This window comes from Eumetopias jubatus, unplaced genomic scaffold, assembly GCF_037043125.1.
Source record: "Eumetopias jubatus isolate StellerSeaLion01/CBP00866 unplaced genomic scaffold, mEumJub1_p1.0 scaffold_10, whole genome shotgun sequence".
NCBI lineage: Eukaryota > Metazoa > Chordata > Mammalia > Carnivora > Otariidae > Eumetopias > Eumetopias jubatus.
Genome location: NW_028274816.1, coordinates 79918904 through 79938267, shown reverse-complemented (window position 1 = coordinate 79938267; position 19364 = coordinate 79918904). Strand labels below are relative to the sequence as shown.

Here is a 19364-nt window from a genome sequence, read left to right as displayed (position 1 = left end):
CTGTGAGGAGCAATGGAAATGTTAGCCTCTGGAAACATGCCTTTGTTCCTACAGAGGAAAGCGGAACGAAACTTATATCTGTTATGGTTCAAACGGACAAAACCTGAGGCGTGCGTGGGAAGGTGTACGTAGACCTTGGGGAGCGGGATGCTCTCAGGTGAAGGGTCAAGGACGTGCTGCAGCTGACGGGTGCACGGCCTCGTCCAGCGCGGCTCCCGTGCGTGGGGTGTCCAGGAGCCGAGTCCGCAGAGCTCATGACGGACTGCGTTGTCTCTGCCGGAACCTGACCTTTTGAGGCCATGTAGAGTGGGTAACGGGGGACATGAGGGGCTCTGTGAAGAGGAGGGTGGCACCGTGGCCTGGTGATGTGGGCGGGAGCCATGGGCGTGTGATGAGGTCGGGGGTGTACGAGAGTGGCTGCTTCCGTCCGTGCAGAAGAATACCTCTTAGCGCTAACGATTGTGTGGTGGGAGTTTGGAAACTTGGCCTCAGATGGATGTGCTCTCTCTCATGTGCTCTTGCTTTTGTTTTTGTTTAAAGAACCAGCTGCAGTTTAATAGGAGCGTTCCTGCCCATTCCAGCAACTTGGCAGCCCGCTATTCTTGCCCGCATGCAATCAGAATTGAGAAGCTGAGGCAGTCGTACAGCGAGTCGTACCACCGTCAGGATCTGGGTTTGAGGGATGGTCCTGATGGGAGCGGCTCTGCTTCATTTTCCATCATCTCGGAAGAGAGGCTCAGCTACGCCGTGCACCTGGCCAGGAGAGACATGAAGCGCAGACAGTTGGAGGAACACGTCAAGCAGCACCGCCTCAGAAGTGAGCCCCAGCTCTGTCAGAGGTGGGGGCCCCATGAGCATAAGATCCCCGAGCACAGGGCACAGAGGAAGGAACCGAGGAGCCGGGACACGTGTCACTGTGCCCACCAGCCGTCCACGGTGGGAACGTCCTGCTCAGGTGCCAAGGTGTGCCTGTACACAGCTTGTCCAGCACCGTCCCCTCCGGCCGCGCCCCACTCACCGCCCACGTGCGCCCCGGGGCCGGAGCCCCCTCCCAGGACCAGCGGCCACCAGAGCCTGCTGGAAGTGCAGCGGCTCCACAGGGCATTGAACACTTGTGTCCACAAAATGGAAGCAGTCTCTGAGAAAGGTGAGAGCACCTAGACTCCCGCAGGGGAGCGGGTTAGTCCAACACGTTCGTCCAGGACCCCCGCCCCCATCCCACTCCACCCCCCGCAGTGAGCAGAACCCACGAGGCAGGTGGGGCGGGGGTTTGGCCAGAGTCTGTCTTCCCGGGGAGCTGGCCCTGCCCTGGCCCCTCTGTCGGGCAGAGGCAGCTGACACCGCCCTATGCCGCGGCTCCCGCGGCTCCCGAATGCAGATTATCCTGTTGCGTTTTGCCATTTGGCAAAATTATTTGTAACTTGCTCAAAAAAGAGCATCATATGTGCTTGTTTAGATAAAGCTGGTCGTAACGGAGCAGGTTTAGATGGGCTCGCAGCTGTAACAGGAGCTGGGGGTGTGTGTGAGGGGGGCGTCCGACCACCAGGCTCAAGGGAGGGTGTGCGGTCATCCCATACCGTTTCCCACGGTTGTTCAGTGCTCTCTCTGCCCCGCATTTCCCTGCGGAGTAGGGAACGGACTCCTTGTGGCGAGTTTGGGTTAGACCAGCAGGTCGGAGACAGGAGCCCAGCTTCCCAGCTGCGAGGAGTGGGGGTTCGGCATCCCTGGGGACCACTGCTAGGGTCCCCCCCAGGGTCTGTAGGGATCCTCTGCAGACAGGTGCACATGCCACGAGGAGCTTAAGCTGCCTTCCCGAGATAAACGTGACCGAGCAGCAGAACAGAAATCGCCAAGTGAGGGTATGGCGGCACGAGAGAAACAGGACTTGTTCCTGAGCTTCTGAGCAGCTGGCTGAAGAGGGAAAGGTGACTGTTGCAGAGTTTACAAGGTCTGCAACAGAACGTGGCTGTGTCAGGAAGACCTTTCTCCCGTGATCTTCCTGACGAGTGTGTTGTGCGATATCGCGGGTGGTGACAGGAGTGTCGGTGTGGGCTGCTGGGGTCACCCCGTGGCACCCCATGGTGGAAGCCGTGCTGTCAGGTGACAGAGCCCTGCTCTGATGACGTGGCCTGACCCGGGGACCTTTATAGAGAGCTTCTCAAACTCTGGGGAAGGACTGGCTTGGGTTTCTCGTTTATTTTATTCTACTTTTTTAGGTGTAAAGAGAGCACATGCGCACACATGACAGGGGAGAAGGGTCAGAGGGAGAGAGAATCTCAAACAGACTCCCTGCTGAGCGCGGGACTCGATCCCATGACCCTGAGATCATGACCTGAGCCAAAATTAGGAATTGGACACTTAGCCCACCAATCCACTCAGCTGCCCCGCCCCTCATTTATTTGTTAGTTTAAAATTTCAAGTTGTCACAAATCATACCTTCTGAACTATAGCAGAAGTGTCACCACGATGGCAAATAGCTATAAAAACCTGTACGTGCATAGTTTAAATTTCTGCGCTTACTCATCGTGGCCTGGGCACAGTTTGCCACGGCCCCCTCTGCGGACCACACTTCCGGGGGCCCTGACGTGCCCAGGGTGCTTCCCGGGTGCGGCTCTGTAGACCCCTTGTCTCAGAACCGCCTGCCGGGTGGTGGTTTGGAGCCCCATCGGAGCAGTGTCCATGACATTCACACACGCACGTGGCACCTGCATTTCTCCGTGCTGCGCGGCCCACACGAGACAGAAGTCTGGCTGGTTGGCCCCATGAGCAGGTGTCTGTACCCAGAACTCCCGATTTCAAAGTTTTGCTTTTCTCAAAACAAAAATTTTTCATCATTTGGCTTCTTAATGAGTAAATGTTAAATATTTGAGTTTATAAGATACACTTGCACTAATAAAACACGGCTTTTTCTGACTTGTATCCTGGGATTTTGCATAAGAGCTTGTTTTGGATAAACGTACTGGAAAACCACTGGCTCCAGAGCGGATGCTTGCACAGCCGTCAGAGTCCCCCAGAAACCGTTTCTTTGAGCATGTGGTTTGAAAACCTGGGGCACCCATGGGTACAAGGGTGCGCTCCCTGACAAAGACGTCAAGGCTTTGGACATTTCGAGCAGTCTGAACGTGTTAAGAAAGGATTTCTCTTTTGGATTCAAGATAAGAAAGTATCAAAGAAATCTTGCCGAACATAAAATAGGCCAATAAAGGGTTTCTGAAAAAAATAGCGTTACAGGTTTGGGCTCAGTAGAAAGAATTTCAAAGTAGTCAGCGGTGCTTGGCAGCGGCGGAAGCTCCCGCTGGGGTCTGGTTCCGGGACTCCCAAGTGGCGGGAGCTTGGTCTGAGGTCCTGTGTCTCTTCCGACTGGGTCACACACAGGCCCGCTCCTTCCTCATTTCTTGGCTGGTGGAGAATTTTTTGTGGGAGCCCCATTGTTTTGTTTTTATAAAACTAGAGATCTTCAGCTTTATTATGTCTTGGAATAATTGAAGTTTTCATGCGTTTTTGTATGTATGTATAATCCACTTTTGGGGAAACACTGTTTTCAGGTAGAGCAGAAGAAGCTTTGGATCCAGATGAGGAGCGGCGAGTCCAAGTCCGGAGGCAGGAGCAATCCGTGCGCTCCGCCCGGATGCTCTATGTCCTGCAGCAGCAGGTATGGGAGTGGGGGAGCGGCCGCCGGCCTTGGGGGCCCTACCGAGAGCTTCCCCTGCCCCGTCTCAGCAGCACGAGTGCGGTGTCCCACGTGACTCCTGTTGCGTTTCTGAGCCTGAATTTCCTGAACGTGTGGACGAGTGGTTCTTTTGTTTTTGCCCTCTGCCTTCATGTGTGTTTGTGTAATGTGAATATAGGGTCGAAGTCCTTAAAGAGTGGTTTTTGGCTTTTTGGGGTCATACGTTCTTGAGAATCTGAGAGTGTGAGTCCTATCCTGGAAAACGGTGCTGGTAGAGCATGTATTTCTGTGGCCAGACTCGAGTGGACCGGTGACCCTGAAGCCCCCGGGCCCCAGCTGGTGCCCCGGTGTTAGAGGGACGGGGCCTGGTCACTTTCCCGCCTGCCTCCCGTCTGTGCTGGGCCAGATGCTGAGTAATGGCAGATCGTGCGGTTGTCTTGTTGAACAGTGAAGGAGGGAGGCGTGCTGAGGGTCTTGGTGAGCAGGCGTTCCCGTTGTTTACGTTGCAGATAGATTGCTCTTAGATGTCTGTTTTAACTGGAGCGCCTTTCTCACGAATCCACCTTTGACTCCTTTCCCGTCACCTACGTCACAGGCTGGCTTTACTGCTTGAACCAAAAGCTGAATGTTTTCCTGTAAAAGGAGAGATGCCTGAATTAGACTTTGCTCCGTGTTGTGGGGGTGGTGCTTCAGTCCTCGCTCCACACTGCAGCCACTGAGGTTGTTCTGGAGCACGCATCTGACCCTGGCAGGGCTCTCCCAGCATGGTGCAGCCCACGCTGCAGCGTGACCCCCCACCTTTTCTCCCTCCTGGGAGGTTCCCGTGATGCTGGGACCAAGGGATGGGGGGGACACTGTGCTCCCTTCACTGTCTTGAACTTGAAGCTGGGGACCGTGTTTTGGGTCACAAGTGAAGAAAGAGCCTTGTCTCATTTCAAGTGACTTGAATTAAGCAGTGATTGTATTTGGACAAGACAGATCAGTGAACGGGTCTGAAGTCTTCACTTTTTCCCCTTTACGAAACAGGTGAAAGAGATCCAGGAAGAGTTGGATAAATTGAGTCCACATAAAATCAGACACACGAAGAAGGTATGACGCAGTCTGTCATGATGGATACTGCTTGTTTATAAGTTGCGTTTCCAGTGTCTCGTGGGGATTGTGCGTGTGGGTTCTCTGCACTAACAGGTGCACGGTGCTTGTAGAGACGGGTCTGGGGTGGGGGCACGAGCACTATCAGTATCCTGCATTTGGTGTGGCCCTCCAAGGAACAGACTCTGTTGCTGCTGGTGTAAGAAACTGATAATAGGAAGGAAAAAGCTATTTGTCAGAGAAAACCTTTGAACTTCGTAATTCCCTGCTGTGAGAAAGTGTCCGAGTACAAAGTTGTCTAGAAAGAAGACAGGCCACAAATCCTCGGGAGGGTGGGACTAATGTGAAGTTCTGAATTCTGAAATAACTGCCCCCCCCCATTCATCGCCAGTCATGGGTGATGTCACGGCTGGCGGCTGCCCACCGAGGAGCCATCCGGGCCTTACAGGTGTTGGTGACACAGCTTATGGACCGTGGGGAGCACCCAGTTCCTGCGCGCTGTAGGCAGCTGGGCAGCCTTATCCGCCGGCTGTCGCTCTGCTCCGCCAAGCTGGACGCTGACCCTTCCGTCCCTGATGTGGTTGTGGACATCCTGCGACAGATCGAGGTATGAAACGGACTCCAGGTTTTGTTAAAAGTGCTTTGTTTCTAAGCAGGGAGGTAATGCTTACTGTGGCCTGGTTCCGTTGGGATTTAAGGAGAAGACAAGACAAAGCTGCCGCCTGGTGAATTTGAGCTTTGCAGAGGACGGAGGACGCACTTGGTTTTCATTTTGTCAGCTTTACAGTCTAGCCTGTGACATTGTACCTCACTTGTTTGAGAATGGGTGGCTTGGGTATAGAACGTGCATCGACTCTTAACCAGTTCGTTGATTCACCAGAAAGTTCCATCCCTTGGCCGTGCCACTCGAGAGAGGACCTGTTAGCACAGAAAAGGAGAGCAGTAACACACTCTTCGGTTAGTGCTTGGATGGGAGTGTGCGTGCTGTCTCGGTGGACTTCTGGGAAGAAGAGGCGCTTGAGGCCGTGCAACGGCTGGAGACGCCCGGCCGTCCCCTGGCAGGTACTAGTCGGGACAGAGCCGGCAAGAGCAGGGTGCTCCCGTCTTGTGCCGTCCTGCCCCTGCTGCAGTGCTGCGAGCTGCACAGGCTTTATGACCGGCGCGCTGCGGATGAAGAAGGTCCCAGAGGCGCCACCGACGTTCCTCGCACACTGTCCCCGTGACTCTGCCTCGCTGGAGTTAGCTCCGACCCCCACATCTGTCCACAGGCGAAAGGCGACCTTCCTGTTGGTGGTACACGGGGGACAGGTGCGCTGGAGGGAGACTTCTGGGCTAAGTTAACCAGCCCTCGGTGGCCCCCGCGGGCCCTCCTCCTTGACCGTCGCCGGCACGGCGTGTGTGGTTTGCAGGTGGCACCGGTGCCCGGAGGACTCAGCCCAGGAACGTTGTCGGGTGCAGACCTCTGACAGCGTGGCAGGTCATGTGGTGCTTTTTACGCTTGCCCGTCACAGACGTGGTGGGCCCATCTTCATCTCCTGGAAAGAGTTCAAGGACTTATCTAGTCCCTTCCCGGAGTTTAAGCAGGAGCACCTTAATGTGATGCTTCTTACACACTCTTGTCAGTAATGCGAGGAACTCTGTCCCATTGACGGGCTGCACCTCCCACGGCTTGCTGTCCTTGTGCCTTACTGTCCCTGGAGTAAGTCTCCCCGGCCACGCCCGGTTGTCTTCAGTTTGCACAGTCCCGCTGGAGGCTGGCGCTCGCTGCCCACTGATGAGCAAGAGGTGCCTCTTGTAGGAATGGGGGCACGTGGGGTGGGTGGGCCGGTGGCCATGGCCCTGGGCATGCGGTGGTTTATGAAAAGGTATGTTACACGTAGTTCCTTTGCCCACTGAAAATACCATTTGAGTGTATGAGATTTTTATCAAGAATTAAGACATCTATAAAGCATGTAGGATTAGGCTCTGAAGACCGTGGTTGGTTTCTAGAATATGGTGGATTTGGACGCCTTTAAAAGTAGTCCTGTTCTTCTTCTTTGTGCTGTTGGTTTCAGTGAGCTAAATGTGTAAAAGGACATGCAGAATTCTCTTATTGAGTAGATGTCCTCAGTTTTCCAGCTAAACGACATGCCATTGACCACTAGACATGGACGTGTAATGACATGTTGTCTGGGGGCCTGATTTTCGGGTTTGTGGTCAGCAGCGGACTTTGATGAGATAATCGAAGACAATAATGGGCTGTTTCATGGCAGGCTTTGGAATCCCTCCTGGAGAAGAAACCGTCACCAAAACAAGTGAAGAAAAGTGTCACGGAAACTCGGAGCAGGTTTCCTGTTGGTGGCCACAGGGCCTTGGAGAGATGGCAGAGTCCTTCGCCCAAGAGTGAGAAGAGAGCCCTTGTAGCAAAGGAGACATTTCCAGAGGAAGCGAGATGGCCTTCGGGGGCAAAAACGCTCCTTGCTGGTATGTGTCCTGAGGCGTTCACAGTGTGGCGTTTGGTTCTGGCCCACACAGAGGCTGCGTGGAGGGGAGGTCAGGACTTAAACCCTGGTCCACAGCAGGTGCACTTGAACCCAGGGAAGCAAGTAGCAACCAGAGTGTGCCCTTGGGTGAGAGGCTGGAGGGTCCCCCGCAGAGCAGGGTCCCCTGTAGTGGAAGGAGCCCCCCTAGAGGGAGGGTCCCCTCGCATAGAGGAGGGTCGTCCCCCGTAGAGGAAGGGCCCCCCATAGAGGAGGGTGGGGAACGTCAGGTTCTCTCTTCCACATCATCACGCTTGGGTCACCCAAAGGAGATTCCTGAAGAGCTGGAAGTGAGAACCGCCCTTTTTAAACGTTTGTTTATTTAGATTTTACTGATAGGCACACACATATGCACGGGTGGCCATGCGACGTGTGTGTATGTTTTTAGCGCAGGTAATCAATGACTTGCTGGCCCCAGAACTAGAATTGCTGGCTTGTGCATGTTTCGACGGGTCGCCAGCTTGCCCTTGAACAGGCCCACGGTGATGTTGGTGAACAGTGAGCATCAGAGTGTATTTCCCACATCCTTGCCAAGGACTTGATGTCGTGAAATTGTAAGAATCTTCCAGTGTCTTGTCCTGTCCTGACTCAGGGAGGAAGGTCGTGGTGGGCTCCCGGGCGTGTGCCCCCTCCTCTGGGCACGCCCTCGGCCCTCTGGGGGCCGGCATCATGCTCTTGCATGGCAGAGGGTCTTCCTGCACTCTGGGCCTCCTTTCTGGGTTTGCACGGATTGCAAATATTTCTCTCAGTCACTTGGTTTAGGATCCCTTTCCTGGAACAGAGATCTGCACTTTGTGGGCAGAATCATCGTTCTTATGTATTTTACTATTTCAGGAGGCTCCTCCTCTTTGTTGTTCTTCTTCAAATTTTGCTGATGGAGATTGCGTATCTTCAGAGGAATTTAGAAGGTGCTAGTCAGGTTCCAGGACAGAGGCCGTGGGGGGTGTGATGGGCCCCTCGAGTTCACAGGCTGGCCTGCTGGGGGGGAATGACACCATGGTGCCCTTTCTGCCTCCCTGCAGGTGAAGGGTATGGTTTTCGGCATATGAGAATTCCTGAGGTAGGGTTACTAGGAACTCCTGGATTCCTTGTTAGGTTCATGTCCAGTTTTCTCATTTTGTGGTTTTTTTTTTTTTTAAAGATTTTATTTATTTATTTGAGAGAGAGAGAATGAGAGATAGAGAGCACGAGAGGGAAGAGGGTCAGAGGGAGACGCAGACTCCCCGCTGAGTGGGGAGCCCGACGTGGGGCTCGATCCCGGGACTCCAGGATCATGACCTGAGCCGAAGGCCGTCGCTTAACCAACTGAGCCACTCAGGCGCCCTCATTTTGTGGTTTTTAGTGCTACTGTGAACGGGATCATCTTTTTAGTGTGTGTCGAAGCGGGTTCTCGCTCCTTCCAGCAGAGCCGTGGGACCCTGCCCAGACCTCCGGGCGGCAACCACGCTGCGTTTCGTTGGTTCTGAGGGGTGCGGTGGAACATTTCTGAGATTGGGGTACGTTCTTACATTGATGATATCTTACAATTAATTGGCAGTGTTTTAAAATTTCCCACTGGTGCATAAAATTAAGGATGTCTTGATGTTTTAGATTTGATGAGTAATGAGGTTTTGTTAATTCTTTTGTTTTTCCAGATAGATGAGATCACCTACAAATAAGTAAAGCTCTGCTTCTCTCTTTACAATTTTTATACCTTTTCTTTTTTCTCTTCTTACTGGACAGAATTTAGTTCAGAACAATATTGGGTGATAGCTGTAGTCGGGGCATCGTTTCCCCCCGGATTTCATGGGATCTGTTGACGTGTGAGCCTCGCTGTTGTGTTTTCGCGTGTCTGAGTGCGAAGTTAGAGGAAATATTCTTCTGTTTCTTTTTCCAGTTTTGTGAAGAGATTTTCTTTTTTTCTACTTTTTCCTTTTTTGATGTTAAACTGATAGAAATATATACGTTGATAGTGTTTTAAAATAGTTTCAAGATTTTAATGTTGAATTTTTTAATGTGCCATTGGAGTCGGTGTGGACGAATCCAGTAAACTAATTTTCCTGTTTCAATTGAAGTAGAATATACAGATAGGAAAGTACACAAGATACAAGTTTTACAGCTCAGTTTATGAGAAAACAAACATCTGTAAAGCCACGACCTAAGTCAGGAAATGGGACATTACAAGCACTAAGTAATCCCCTCTTCCAATCTCCATGCCTCGCCTCCTCCCCCAGATTAAATGTTACTCTGATTTTCTGTGCTGTACTTTGGTTTTTGCCGGATCTGGAACTGTATGAGCTTTATATGCCTAGAATTACACAACGGGTATTTTCTTGGGACCGGCCTCTTCGCTCATGTTTTGTGAGAGTCGTGTTTGTGCGGCTCGTTGTCGCGTCCCGCTGTGTAAGTGGAGCATGGTTCTGTTGTCTTCATCATCGGGGTTTTCCCAGGTCTGTACGATTACAAACAAAGCTGCTGCTCTTGGGTGTGTCTCTTGGTGCGTGTGTATGTGTGTTTGTGTTGGGTGCATTCCCGGGGTATCATGGGCAGCTCCTAGCGGATGCGTTTGTTCAACTGTAATAGGTCAGGAGTTTTTTCAAAGTAGCGTTTCCGGTTTCATGCTGACCAGCAGCGCGTGGCAGCCGCTGCCACACATCCTTGCCCGCACTCATTAGTCTTCATAAGCATAGCCTCCTGCTAGGAGCGTAGACTATCGTTCTGGTTTTGTTTTTTAAAGGTTTATTTATTAGAGAGAGCGGGGGGGGGGCGGGGGGCATGGCAGAAACAGAGCGGGAGGGAATCCCAAGGCGACTCCATGCTGAGCGCAGAGCCCGACGCAAGGTTTGATCCCAGGACCCTGAGATCAGACTTGAGCTGAAGCCAAGAGTCAGACACTCAAACAGCGGCACCACCCAGGAGCCCCGGCTGTCATTCTGGTTTGATTGATTGATTGATAGATTTTGTTTGTTAATTTGAGAGCGCACAAGCAGAGGGAGAGGGAGAAGCAGGCTTCCCGCGGAGCAGGGAGCCCGACACGGGGCTCGATCCCAGGAGCCCGGGATCACGACCTGAGCCGAAGGCAGACACCTCACTGACTGAGCCCCCCAGGCGCCCCTCATTCTGGCTTTAATTTACATTTTCTGTTTGAGTGATGGTGTGAGTACGTTTTCATGTGTTTATACCCCATTTATATGCCTCCTCCTGGGAAGTGCCAGTTCAAGTCTCTTGCCCCCCTCCCTCCCTCTTTCACATTTTCCTTCTCTTCCTTCCTTATTTTCTTCGTCTCCTTTTTTTTTCAAAACTGGATTTGTAGTTCTTTGTAGGAGTATTCTGCGTATGGACCCTAACTCACTTATCTGTGCTGTAAACACGTATTGAGAAATAAGATACGGCTTGCTTCTAAATGTTGCAGTTGTGCCTTGATAAACAGAATTGGTAATTTCACTGTGGTCCAAGGGAGCAGTATTTTCCTGTAAGATATTTTGTGTTTGTTTTTACATCTTGTTGAAGCTTTTCCCTATGCCAAAGTTAAGAGGACCTTTCCTGTTTATTTCCTAGAGAAGTTTCATTTGAAAAGATTATTCCTTCCCCAAAGTGGCAAAGAATGCCGCTCTTGTTGTAAATTAAGTGTCCGCACATGTGTGGGTCTCTTTCTGGGCCCCGTGTTCTCTGCCATGGATGTCGCTGCTGGGCCCTGGGCTCGTGTGCACCGTCTTCATTCTGACTCTGGAACACTCTGCCACCTGTTGTTCCGGAATGCCTTTGCTGACCTTGACCCTCAGCATTTCCACAGGAGTTTCAGAATCAGAATATGATTTCCACCCACAGCCACTCCCCGTCCCCCCACACACAGACACAGCAACAGACAGCATCCCGGAATTCTGACGAGGGGTTAATGTCTCTAATACTGAATTTCCCGATTCACAGACGGGGCCTCCATTTGTTTCAGGTGTCCTCAGATCCTCTCAGGTATAGACCGTGTGCGCGTGTTGGCTCTAGTGCAGCTTTCACTCGATTTATTCCGCCATGCTCTCGTGTGTGGCGTCCTTTAAAACCTTTAACTCCAGGGGCGCCTGGGAGGCTCAGTCGTTGGGCATCTGCCTTCGGCTCAGGTCATGATCCCGGGGTCCTGGGATCGAGCCCCGCATCGGGCTCCCTGCTCCGCGGGAAGCCTGCTTCCCCCTCTCCCACTCCCCCTGCTTGTGTTCCCTCTCTCGCTGTGTCTCTCTCTGTCAAATAAATAAATAAAATCTTTAATAAAAAACAAAACAAAAAAAACTTTAACTCCTGACGTGCGTGCTGATACATAGACGTCTGATTTTTTTTTTTTAAAGATTTTATTTATTTATTTGAGAGAGAGAGAATGAGAGATAGAGAGCACGAGAGGGAAGAGGGTCAGAGGGAGAAGCAGACTCCCCGCCGAGCAGGGAGCCCGATGTGGGACTCGATCCCGGGACTCCAGGATCATGACCTGAGCCGAAGGCAGTCGCTTAACCCACTGAGCCACCCAGGCGCCCCAGACGTCTGATTTTATGCGTTCTCTCATATCAAGCAATCTTGCTGTGCTCCCGTTTTCTAATACTTTGTCGGTAAATTGTGTTTTGCTGTGTACAGAGTTGTATCATCCGTGGTTTATTTCCAGTCTTTGTTCCTTTATTGCTTTTTGTCCCATAGTCTTCTGGTTTCGTTTACACAATCTGCAGATGGCTGATGTAAAGGTCTGTTCAGGTGTCTTGTGATGCTTGAGACTCGATCTCTCATTGGGTTTCTGCTCCGTCTGCTTGAACCCGTGCTGAGATGCTGGGCCCTCCAGGCTGTGGGTCTCCTGGGGCATTTTCCATGCCGCTATTGCTGCACACCTGTCTCCGAGCCTCGGTGCCGCTCACCTGGATGGCCGTCTGTGCTGAGCTGGTGTGGCGCGTGCCTAGACTAGCACCCCTCTCCCGGGGCTCCATCCTCCACTGCCATTCTAGGGATTTCGCTTGTAAGTAGGCGGCTGTTGGTGAGTTTTGTCTTTCACCCAGTCAGGTCTGCCAAGATGAAGGACGCGCTTGAACTTCAACCTTAGTTTGTGTGTCTCGTTTGCCAAGGTTTTCTCTGCCCTTGCTGTAATTTACTATATTCATGAGCTTAGCCTGTTTGACTGTTTCCTCTGCTGGGTTGGAGGTTATGTACCAATGTTCATTTGATCTGCGTCTCAGTCTGCCACTCATTCTGTGGCACCATCTCTGATGCAGATGTCACAAAACCGAATTTGCTGGACTGCGACTAGATATGTACTTAGCGCCCTGTGGCTCTCTCCCCTTCACCGGTGGGCAGTAGAACTCAGCCCCAAGTTGGCCCGCTTTTCCCTTACACCCCCGCAACTGGCTGGCGGCCCCTTGTGGGCCCAGAGCTAGGCGCCCGCGTGACAGGCTCCAGGAGGACGTGTGTCTGCAGGAGGACAGGCTTCTCAACGGCAACCACACGACGCTGCATCTGGGGGCCGGGGGGAGACGTGCACGGTTTCTCAGGCCTACACACAGATGTGTTTCCTAACCAGCTTAGAAGAGTACAGGAGCCATAAGTGATGAGCTCAAGGTGAGCCCCTGCGTCAGAGAGAGCGGCTGGAAAGCTGCTTGTCTGAAGCTCACCACAGAACCAATCTGGGAGAGCAGGAAGGCGCACGCCCGCGGCAAACAGGCCAGAAGGACCGCACTGGTGACCCTGGTCACCAGATGAAGCTGAGGACTTCATCCCTCAACCTTCATTTTTCCATCTGTGAAGTGAGGATGCTGGTCCTCATCCTGCATGACGGACTTGGGGGTAAGTAGCAAATTGGATAATCACTGTGTGCCATGAAATGGCAGGTGTTTTTAGTTCCTCATGGCAATCTCAAGCTACTAAGGAAAGATTGGATTGTGATAGGCAGGTTCTAGCTGAGAAAGCAGATCTTTGGTGGCCATTAAAAATGAGTTTTGTCCATTTCTAAAATCATAAACGATTGGGCCGTGGCAGAGTAAGCGGGCTTGCGTAGCCAGGAAAGTGTGTTTCTGTGGAGCTGTCCCAGCGTCCCTGACGGCAGAGTAGAAGGCACGGGCCCAGCCCTGGACCCGAAGTCTGAGGGTGCGGCCCTGCCACTTGGCGGTTTGCTTCCTCATCTGTAGGACTGTGGTGGCCGTGTCCCGCCTGCTGCGTGTGCCGCGGGGAGGCCCGGACGTGGGCGCCTCTGGCCAGAGCTGAGAGAGTGGGGTGCAGATCGAGATGGCACAGCGGAGAGCGCTGCTCACCGTGGTCTCCGCTGCTCCAGACCGAGGGGTGGTTGTCGCCGCCGGGCGCCCCTGAAGCCCCTTTTCTGTTTCTCTCCCCACCCTGTTCGCCTCCTTCCCTCGCCCACGGTCGCTCCTGTTTTTATGGTCATCTGGGCCTGTTGTTGTGCTTGTGCTGCTGTGCGTCCATTCATAGACGGTGTGTCGTTTGCTCCGTCGTCTGGCACATGTAAAGGACCCCTCCCAGGATGTGTCCCCCTTTGCTGTTGGGGGCCTCCCCCTCCCCGGGGCGTTTACGTTGATGCCTGGGTTGTGATTCATGAGTCTCACGTCCGTCTGGTTTCCCTGCGCGACCGGACCGCGGTTTGTTGTCTGCACTCCCCGTGTTTCGCTGTCCTAAACACTGATGGTGGGAGTCCCTCTGGCCGAGCGCGGGCCCCGGGTCCCAGGGTGAGGCTGCAGCCTGGGCGAGTCTCATCAGAGCCACCACGCTGTCCTGCATCGGCGGCCGGTTCACTCCTGCACCTGCGGCTCATGGGTGCTCTCCGGGCGCCCTCGTCTGTCCACACCCCTGTCATCCCCAGGGCCGCCTGGGGGTCGTCACCTTGGACCCCTCCCCCAGTCTTATGGACGGGAAGCCATACTTGGTTGTTTCAGTTTGGATTTCTCTGATTATTGGTGACCATCTCTTCATGTTTTATGGACACTTCAGATTTTACTCTCTAAATTGCCTATTTCTATCCTTTGCCTCTTTTTCTATTGGGTTATGTATTTTTCCTGTAGATTTGTAGATGCTTGTAATATACCCTAGATGTTAGTCCCGTGGTCATGACGTGCGTTCCTGATCTCTGCCTCCGACTCTGGCCTGTCTGTGCAGTGTATCGGGTCTTCCTGCAGGAAGGACGCTGCCATGAGCTCTCATTGAGTGTATCAGCGTTATTCTTAGAGGCTTTGCCGCCCTGACTTCGTCCTTTCTCCTGTACTTTCTTCTAAAACCTTTCAAGTTTTCCTGTTCCATTTCTGTCTTCGTTTCATTTAAATTTAAGTGATGCTGAGTGTGAGGCGAGGCCGTGTTTTGTTTTGTCCCCGTGGCCGCCAGCCGCCCCAAGCTGTGCTGGGCCCTGCATCAGGACGGTGGGGCGGGGGGACACGACCACGGACCTCTGGGGACCCGCCCCTCCCGCCCCCGCCTGGTGGTGCTTCTCCAGAGCTGTCTGGGCTGGTTTGGGATTGTCCTCACAAGTGTAGGATCAGCCTGTTTCAATCCACAAAAAGATCTGCTTGGATTTTAATTAAATTTGCATTTGAAATGCTGGACTACTTAGGGGAGAATGACGTCTTCACTGTGTTCTTTCCATTCTTCAAAACAACTTACTCAGATCTTCTTTTGTGTCCTTTAAAATACTTTTGAATATTTTCTGTGACTCTTACGCATCTTTTGTTAGATTTCTTCCAAAGTGCCTTATAGTTTTTGTTGTTGATGCAGACAGGATATTTTTCTCTTATATTTTCTCTAGTTATTTTGATATGTGGGAATGATACCGATTTTCATATTTTTTCTTTTATCCAGAAACCCTCTTCCTCGTTTAACTATGTGTAGATTCTCTTGGATTTTCTGTGTAGAAAACATCATCTCATATTCAACTAAAGACCATTTTATTTTCCCGCTGCCTGTTGAACCTTGTGGATGGATGGTGGTTTTGAGAAATGACAGTTAAATATTTGCATCTTAGAAAAAACACGTTTGGTAGCCCTGTGGGGTGACTGGAGACAGAGAAGGGGTCGGTCAGGAGATGCCGTTATCATAGTCACGGGATACCACACGTCTGCCCCGGGTGACTGGGGCAGGCAGTCAGGGCTGGGGTCCGAGGGACTGGGAAGGAGCACTGTGTGGGAGGTGAGCCTGGGCTTCAGCCGCGGCATGTGGGTCCACGTGGGAGTCACAGGGCGAGAAGTGACTTCGGCAGCAAAATGCCTCTGTGTTTATGATGTGGGAAAGACGTTATTAGGGCTTGAAGCCGACGGCCAAGAAAGAATTCTTGAGACATTTTCAGTGCTTTAAAAAAGGTGATTTTATTAAAGCACAGGTTCAGGACCCGTGGGCAGAAAGAGAGGCACCAGGGTCATGAGTGGCGGCCCATTATATACTTTCAAGTTGGGAGGGGGTTAGGGTTAGCGTAAGTCTCTAAGGAATTTGGAAGTGAGGTTTCCAGGACCCTGAGGGGGCTAGCTATTGTTGGGAAAAGGTCATTTATGACCGTCTCATAAAACCTGAGTCATGAGCCCCTTCAGATGTCTATCGGTGGGTCATATGCTCGGGGGATGGTTGCGAACATGTATCCTGGAGGGTTTAGAGATAAAGGAAGTTTCCGAAGGAATTTCTGTATGTTAAAGTAGATTTACAGGATTGGGGCGTGGGGGTCAGACTAGAATTGCCTTTTGCCCTTAGCACAGTATTTTTTTTTTTTTTAAGACTTTATTTATTTGACAGAGACACAGCGAGAGGAGAAACAAGCAGGGGGAGAGGGAGAGGGAGGAGCAGACTCCCTTGAGCAGGGAGCCCGATGCGGGGCTCGACCCCAGGACCCTGGGACCATGACCTGAACCGAAGGCAGACACTCAACGACGGAGCCACCCAGGCGCCCCGCCCTTAGCAAAGTATTAATGATACAGTTTTGGAATATGGGTGAGGTTCAGTGGGGTGGAGTCAGGAGCCGACGACCAAGAAGTAATTCATGAGGCGTCTTTGGTGCAAAATGGTGGTTTATTACAGCACGGGGACGGGACCTGTAGGCAGAGAGAGCTGCTGCCCTGTGGTCTTGAGGAGGGGCCTGTTACATACTCAGGAGTTGGGGAGGTGAGGACAAAGAGGGTGTCCAGAAGGACTGTCATATGCTAAAGAAGACTCTCAGGATATTGGAGACCTGGTTGTTGTCAAGCCAAGGCTATGTCCCCCTCTAATGAGGCACGAACATGAAGACAGTTGGGAGTTTCCTGGAGGAATGTTACATTCCTGTCACAAGTCCTTGTCAGCGGGCTTCAGGTTCAAAAGAAATTCGGTTTTATTTACATTTCCTTCTGCCTCAACCTCCCGCAATTTCATGGAGGGGAGGGTGATGTTAGAGCTTCAGGAAACTGAGTTATAGGTCTTTTGGAAGTTAGGCTATTGATGAGAAAGCTTCTTCCTTGTAAATCACTAGGACATTTGTAAACGGAGGGAGACTCCTGTCCTGCAGGACTGTGATCTCTGTCGGTTAACCGTTTGTTTTTCCTTTAGGGCGGCCAGGAGTGCCTGAGGAATGTCACATATATCCCTAAGTGGGCGCGGGGCGGGGGCGGGGGGGTCTGTAGGGTACCAGCTTCTGCTTTGTCCTAAGCTTGCCTTCTGTTCCCTCATCATTAACATCGGGGCAGCTGAGTTCCTAGAGGAAGGTCGCTCAGCCTGTTTCAAGTCCTTGTCAGTGGACTCTAGGGAGTAAGGAAATTTAATAATTTTTTTCTGCCTTTGTTTCCCACATCATTTACAGGCTGGGCTAGATGTCTGGAGCTTACCTGTCTGTGGAAATCCTTGTCACCCGCTTGAGTAGCATTTCCCTCTGTTTGTCCTTCTGAAATGTCCTACAGATAAGTGTCCCCCTGGGGCAGTGCCTGCAGCGACCTGGAGGTTGGAGAATGGGCTGGATGCGACGGGTGCGGAGATCTTTCCAGAAGAAGCCCTGTCTGTTCCAGACCACAGCACTGGCCTCCCGGCAGATCCACTGGCCCTGGCGAGAGCTGGAGTGGCAGCAGGGAGGCCCGCGGCCAGGAGCACGGTACTCGGGAAGAAGGAGGCCCAGGTGCCGGTGAGGCTGCCTCAGGTACGGAGCGGCTCCTCCCGCCGCCCATGTCCATGGCCACCGGCTGCTCGTGGTGTGTCTGCAGAGTCCTGAGCCCACTGTCCAGACGTAGTTGACTTGGCTCGGCTCTGGGTAGCTTTTGCCTTTTTAACCGAAAAATACCAGTTTTTAATACTGCTCCCAGGACCGGGCGTCTCTCTTGTCCTGGTTTGGTGAGATCTGCTTGAATTTGCTATCATGGTCTTAATAGGGCAGGCTTTTCTAAAATTCCGTTCCTTCTGCTTCTGCTTTGGAAGTGTGAGATTGGAGAGCATGAAGATTCGTTTCCTCCTGAGGATAAATATTGATAAATAATCACTTGGCATGGAAAGGCATCACAGGGTCAGGGCTCTCTGTGTGTTTGGAAGCCAGCTGGCTTGAAGCTACAGTATAATTTAAGCTTCTGTTTACAGTGTAACTGAAGTGGAGAACCGGCCAGAAGACCGCCTCCCAGTCTAAACACCCTTAATGTGGTTACTGCCGCCGGCCGGGCCTAAGTATCGTCAGGGGGCCCCCGGGGACTGATAGGTCCTGGCTTGGCTCAGCCCCGTGGGGCGTCACCGGGCAGTCAGGGCTGGGCCTGTCTGCATGTAGCCGGCGCTCTTGCTCAGAGACAGCTGCACGCTCCTCCTCCATGAGCCCAGTCAGCCTTCTGGAAACACAGGAAGAAGTTGGCTCCCAGATTATAGATGAGGTTAGGGTAAACCAAGAATGTCATGCGATTTCTCTTTTTTTTTCCCTTTCATTAGGAAAGAACATAAAGATAAATATACATACATACGTATAAAAGGATGGCAAATACAGGGTGTCCAGCTTCACCCGTCCCCTGACCCCCATCGCCTCCCGGGGGAGGGAGTACAGCATGTACGCTCAGTGTGAGGCAAGGTCAGTGTGGAAACGCTCAGTGTGAGGTACGCTCAGTGTGGAAACGCTCAGTGTGGCACACTCAGTGTGAGGCACACCTGCCCCCAGCTTTTGCCACAGTGCTTTTCACGCAGGTTCCTGGTGTAGCATGGGGATTCCTGAAGCTTCCATCGGCCAAAGGTTAAAGCGAGCTTCTTTGATACCCATCTGGCCCTGTAGTTGGTATTTATCTCTTGCAGGGACTCCACAAAACTGAAAGAAGTAGACCAACCCAGTCCCAGAGCAGAAGCCGATTGCAGCGCACAACAGTGTCCTCCAGACTGAAAATGAACCAGCAACCTGCGAGAGACAACAGGGCCCCTTGGGTGCCTCCGAACCCTACGTCCCCACCAGCATCTCCTAAGTGGTACGTGGTCGGGTTTGTGCTCTGCAGAGCAGAGGGTCCCCTATCGCTTAGAGCTAATAAAGCAGCAGCCTTAGTTCCCACTAAGAACAGAAGCTCATTTGGGTGAGAAATACGGGAGAATGTTTGTCTAGAAGCCTGTTGATGTCTTTCTCCTTCCCACTGGGGGTGGGGAACCTCCCGTGGGCCGCCGCGACCTGCTGTGGGTATGTGGTCCTATGTGGGGGTCACAGGCTTGCCCCTACCTGTCTCCACACAGTGGATTCTAGTGGCCTGAGGCCAGGAGCTGTGCCTTCTTCATAGCTGAATGTCCAGTGGCCGGCATATGGGGTCTCTGCCCTGACCGATCTTGGCGGGCGTTCAGTAACTCTGTGCTGAATGGATGAATATTTAAAAATAATCCTAATTTCAAGACAAGATTTTGAATTATAAAACCATGCGGATCTCACTGTTGCAGGGGACAATGAGAATAATGCTGACATTACCATCTGTCTCCACGTTACTGCACACAGTCATGAGGCCCTGTTCCACAAAGCTAGGGGGAGGCAGGTCCTGCAGGGGCCACAGGGGCCAGTCAGGTGGAAGTAGTCTGTGAGGAATTGGTTAAGAAAAAGGGCCGTTCGTTTACCATGGGGTAGGGGTTGTTGAGAGCACAGTGGAAGGGACCGGGATCAGGCCAGCAGGAAGCAGGAGCGTGGGGAAGAGGGCCAGCGAGAA

The 19364-nt window shown here is 52.3% G+C and overlaps 1 protein-coding gene across 9 annotated transcripts in view; it reads left to right on the top strand.

Annotated features, from left to right (window-relative positions):
* Positions 1-19364, top strand: part of KIAA0753 (KIAA0753 ortholog) — a 47171-nt gene that overhangs the window by 9616 nt on the left and 18191 nt on the right. For all 9 annotated transcript variants that reach the window (XM_088028054.1, XM_088028058.1, XM_088028057.1 and 6 more), the window contains exons 3-9: positions 541-1147; positions 3546-3652; positions 4697-4759; positions 5151-5366; positions 7012-7222; positions 17130-17362; positions 18484-18650. In XM_088028054.1, the coding sequence (XP_087884180.1) occupies positions 541-1147; positions 3546-3652; positions 4697-4759; positions 5151-5366; positions 7012-7222; positions 17130-17362; positions 18484-18650 (1604 nt within the window). The remainder of the gene's footprint in view (positions 1-540; positions 1148-3545; positions 3653-4696; positions 4760-5150; positions 5367-7011; positions 7223-17129; positions 17363-18483; positions 18651-19364) is intronic.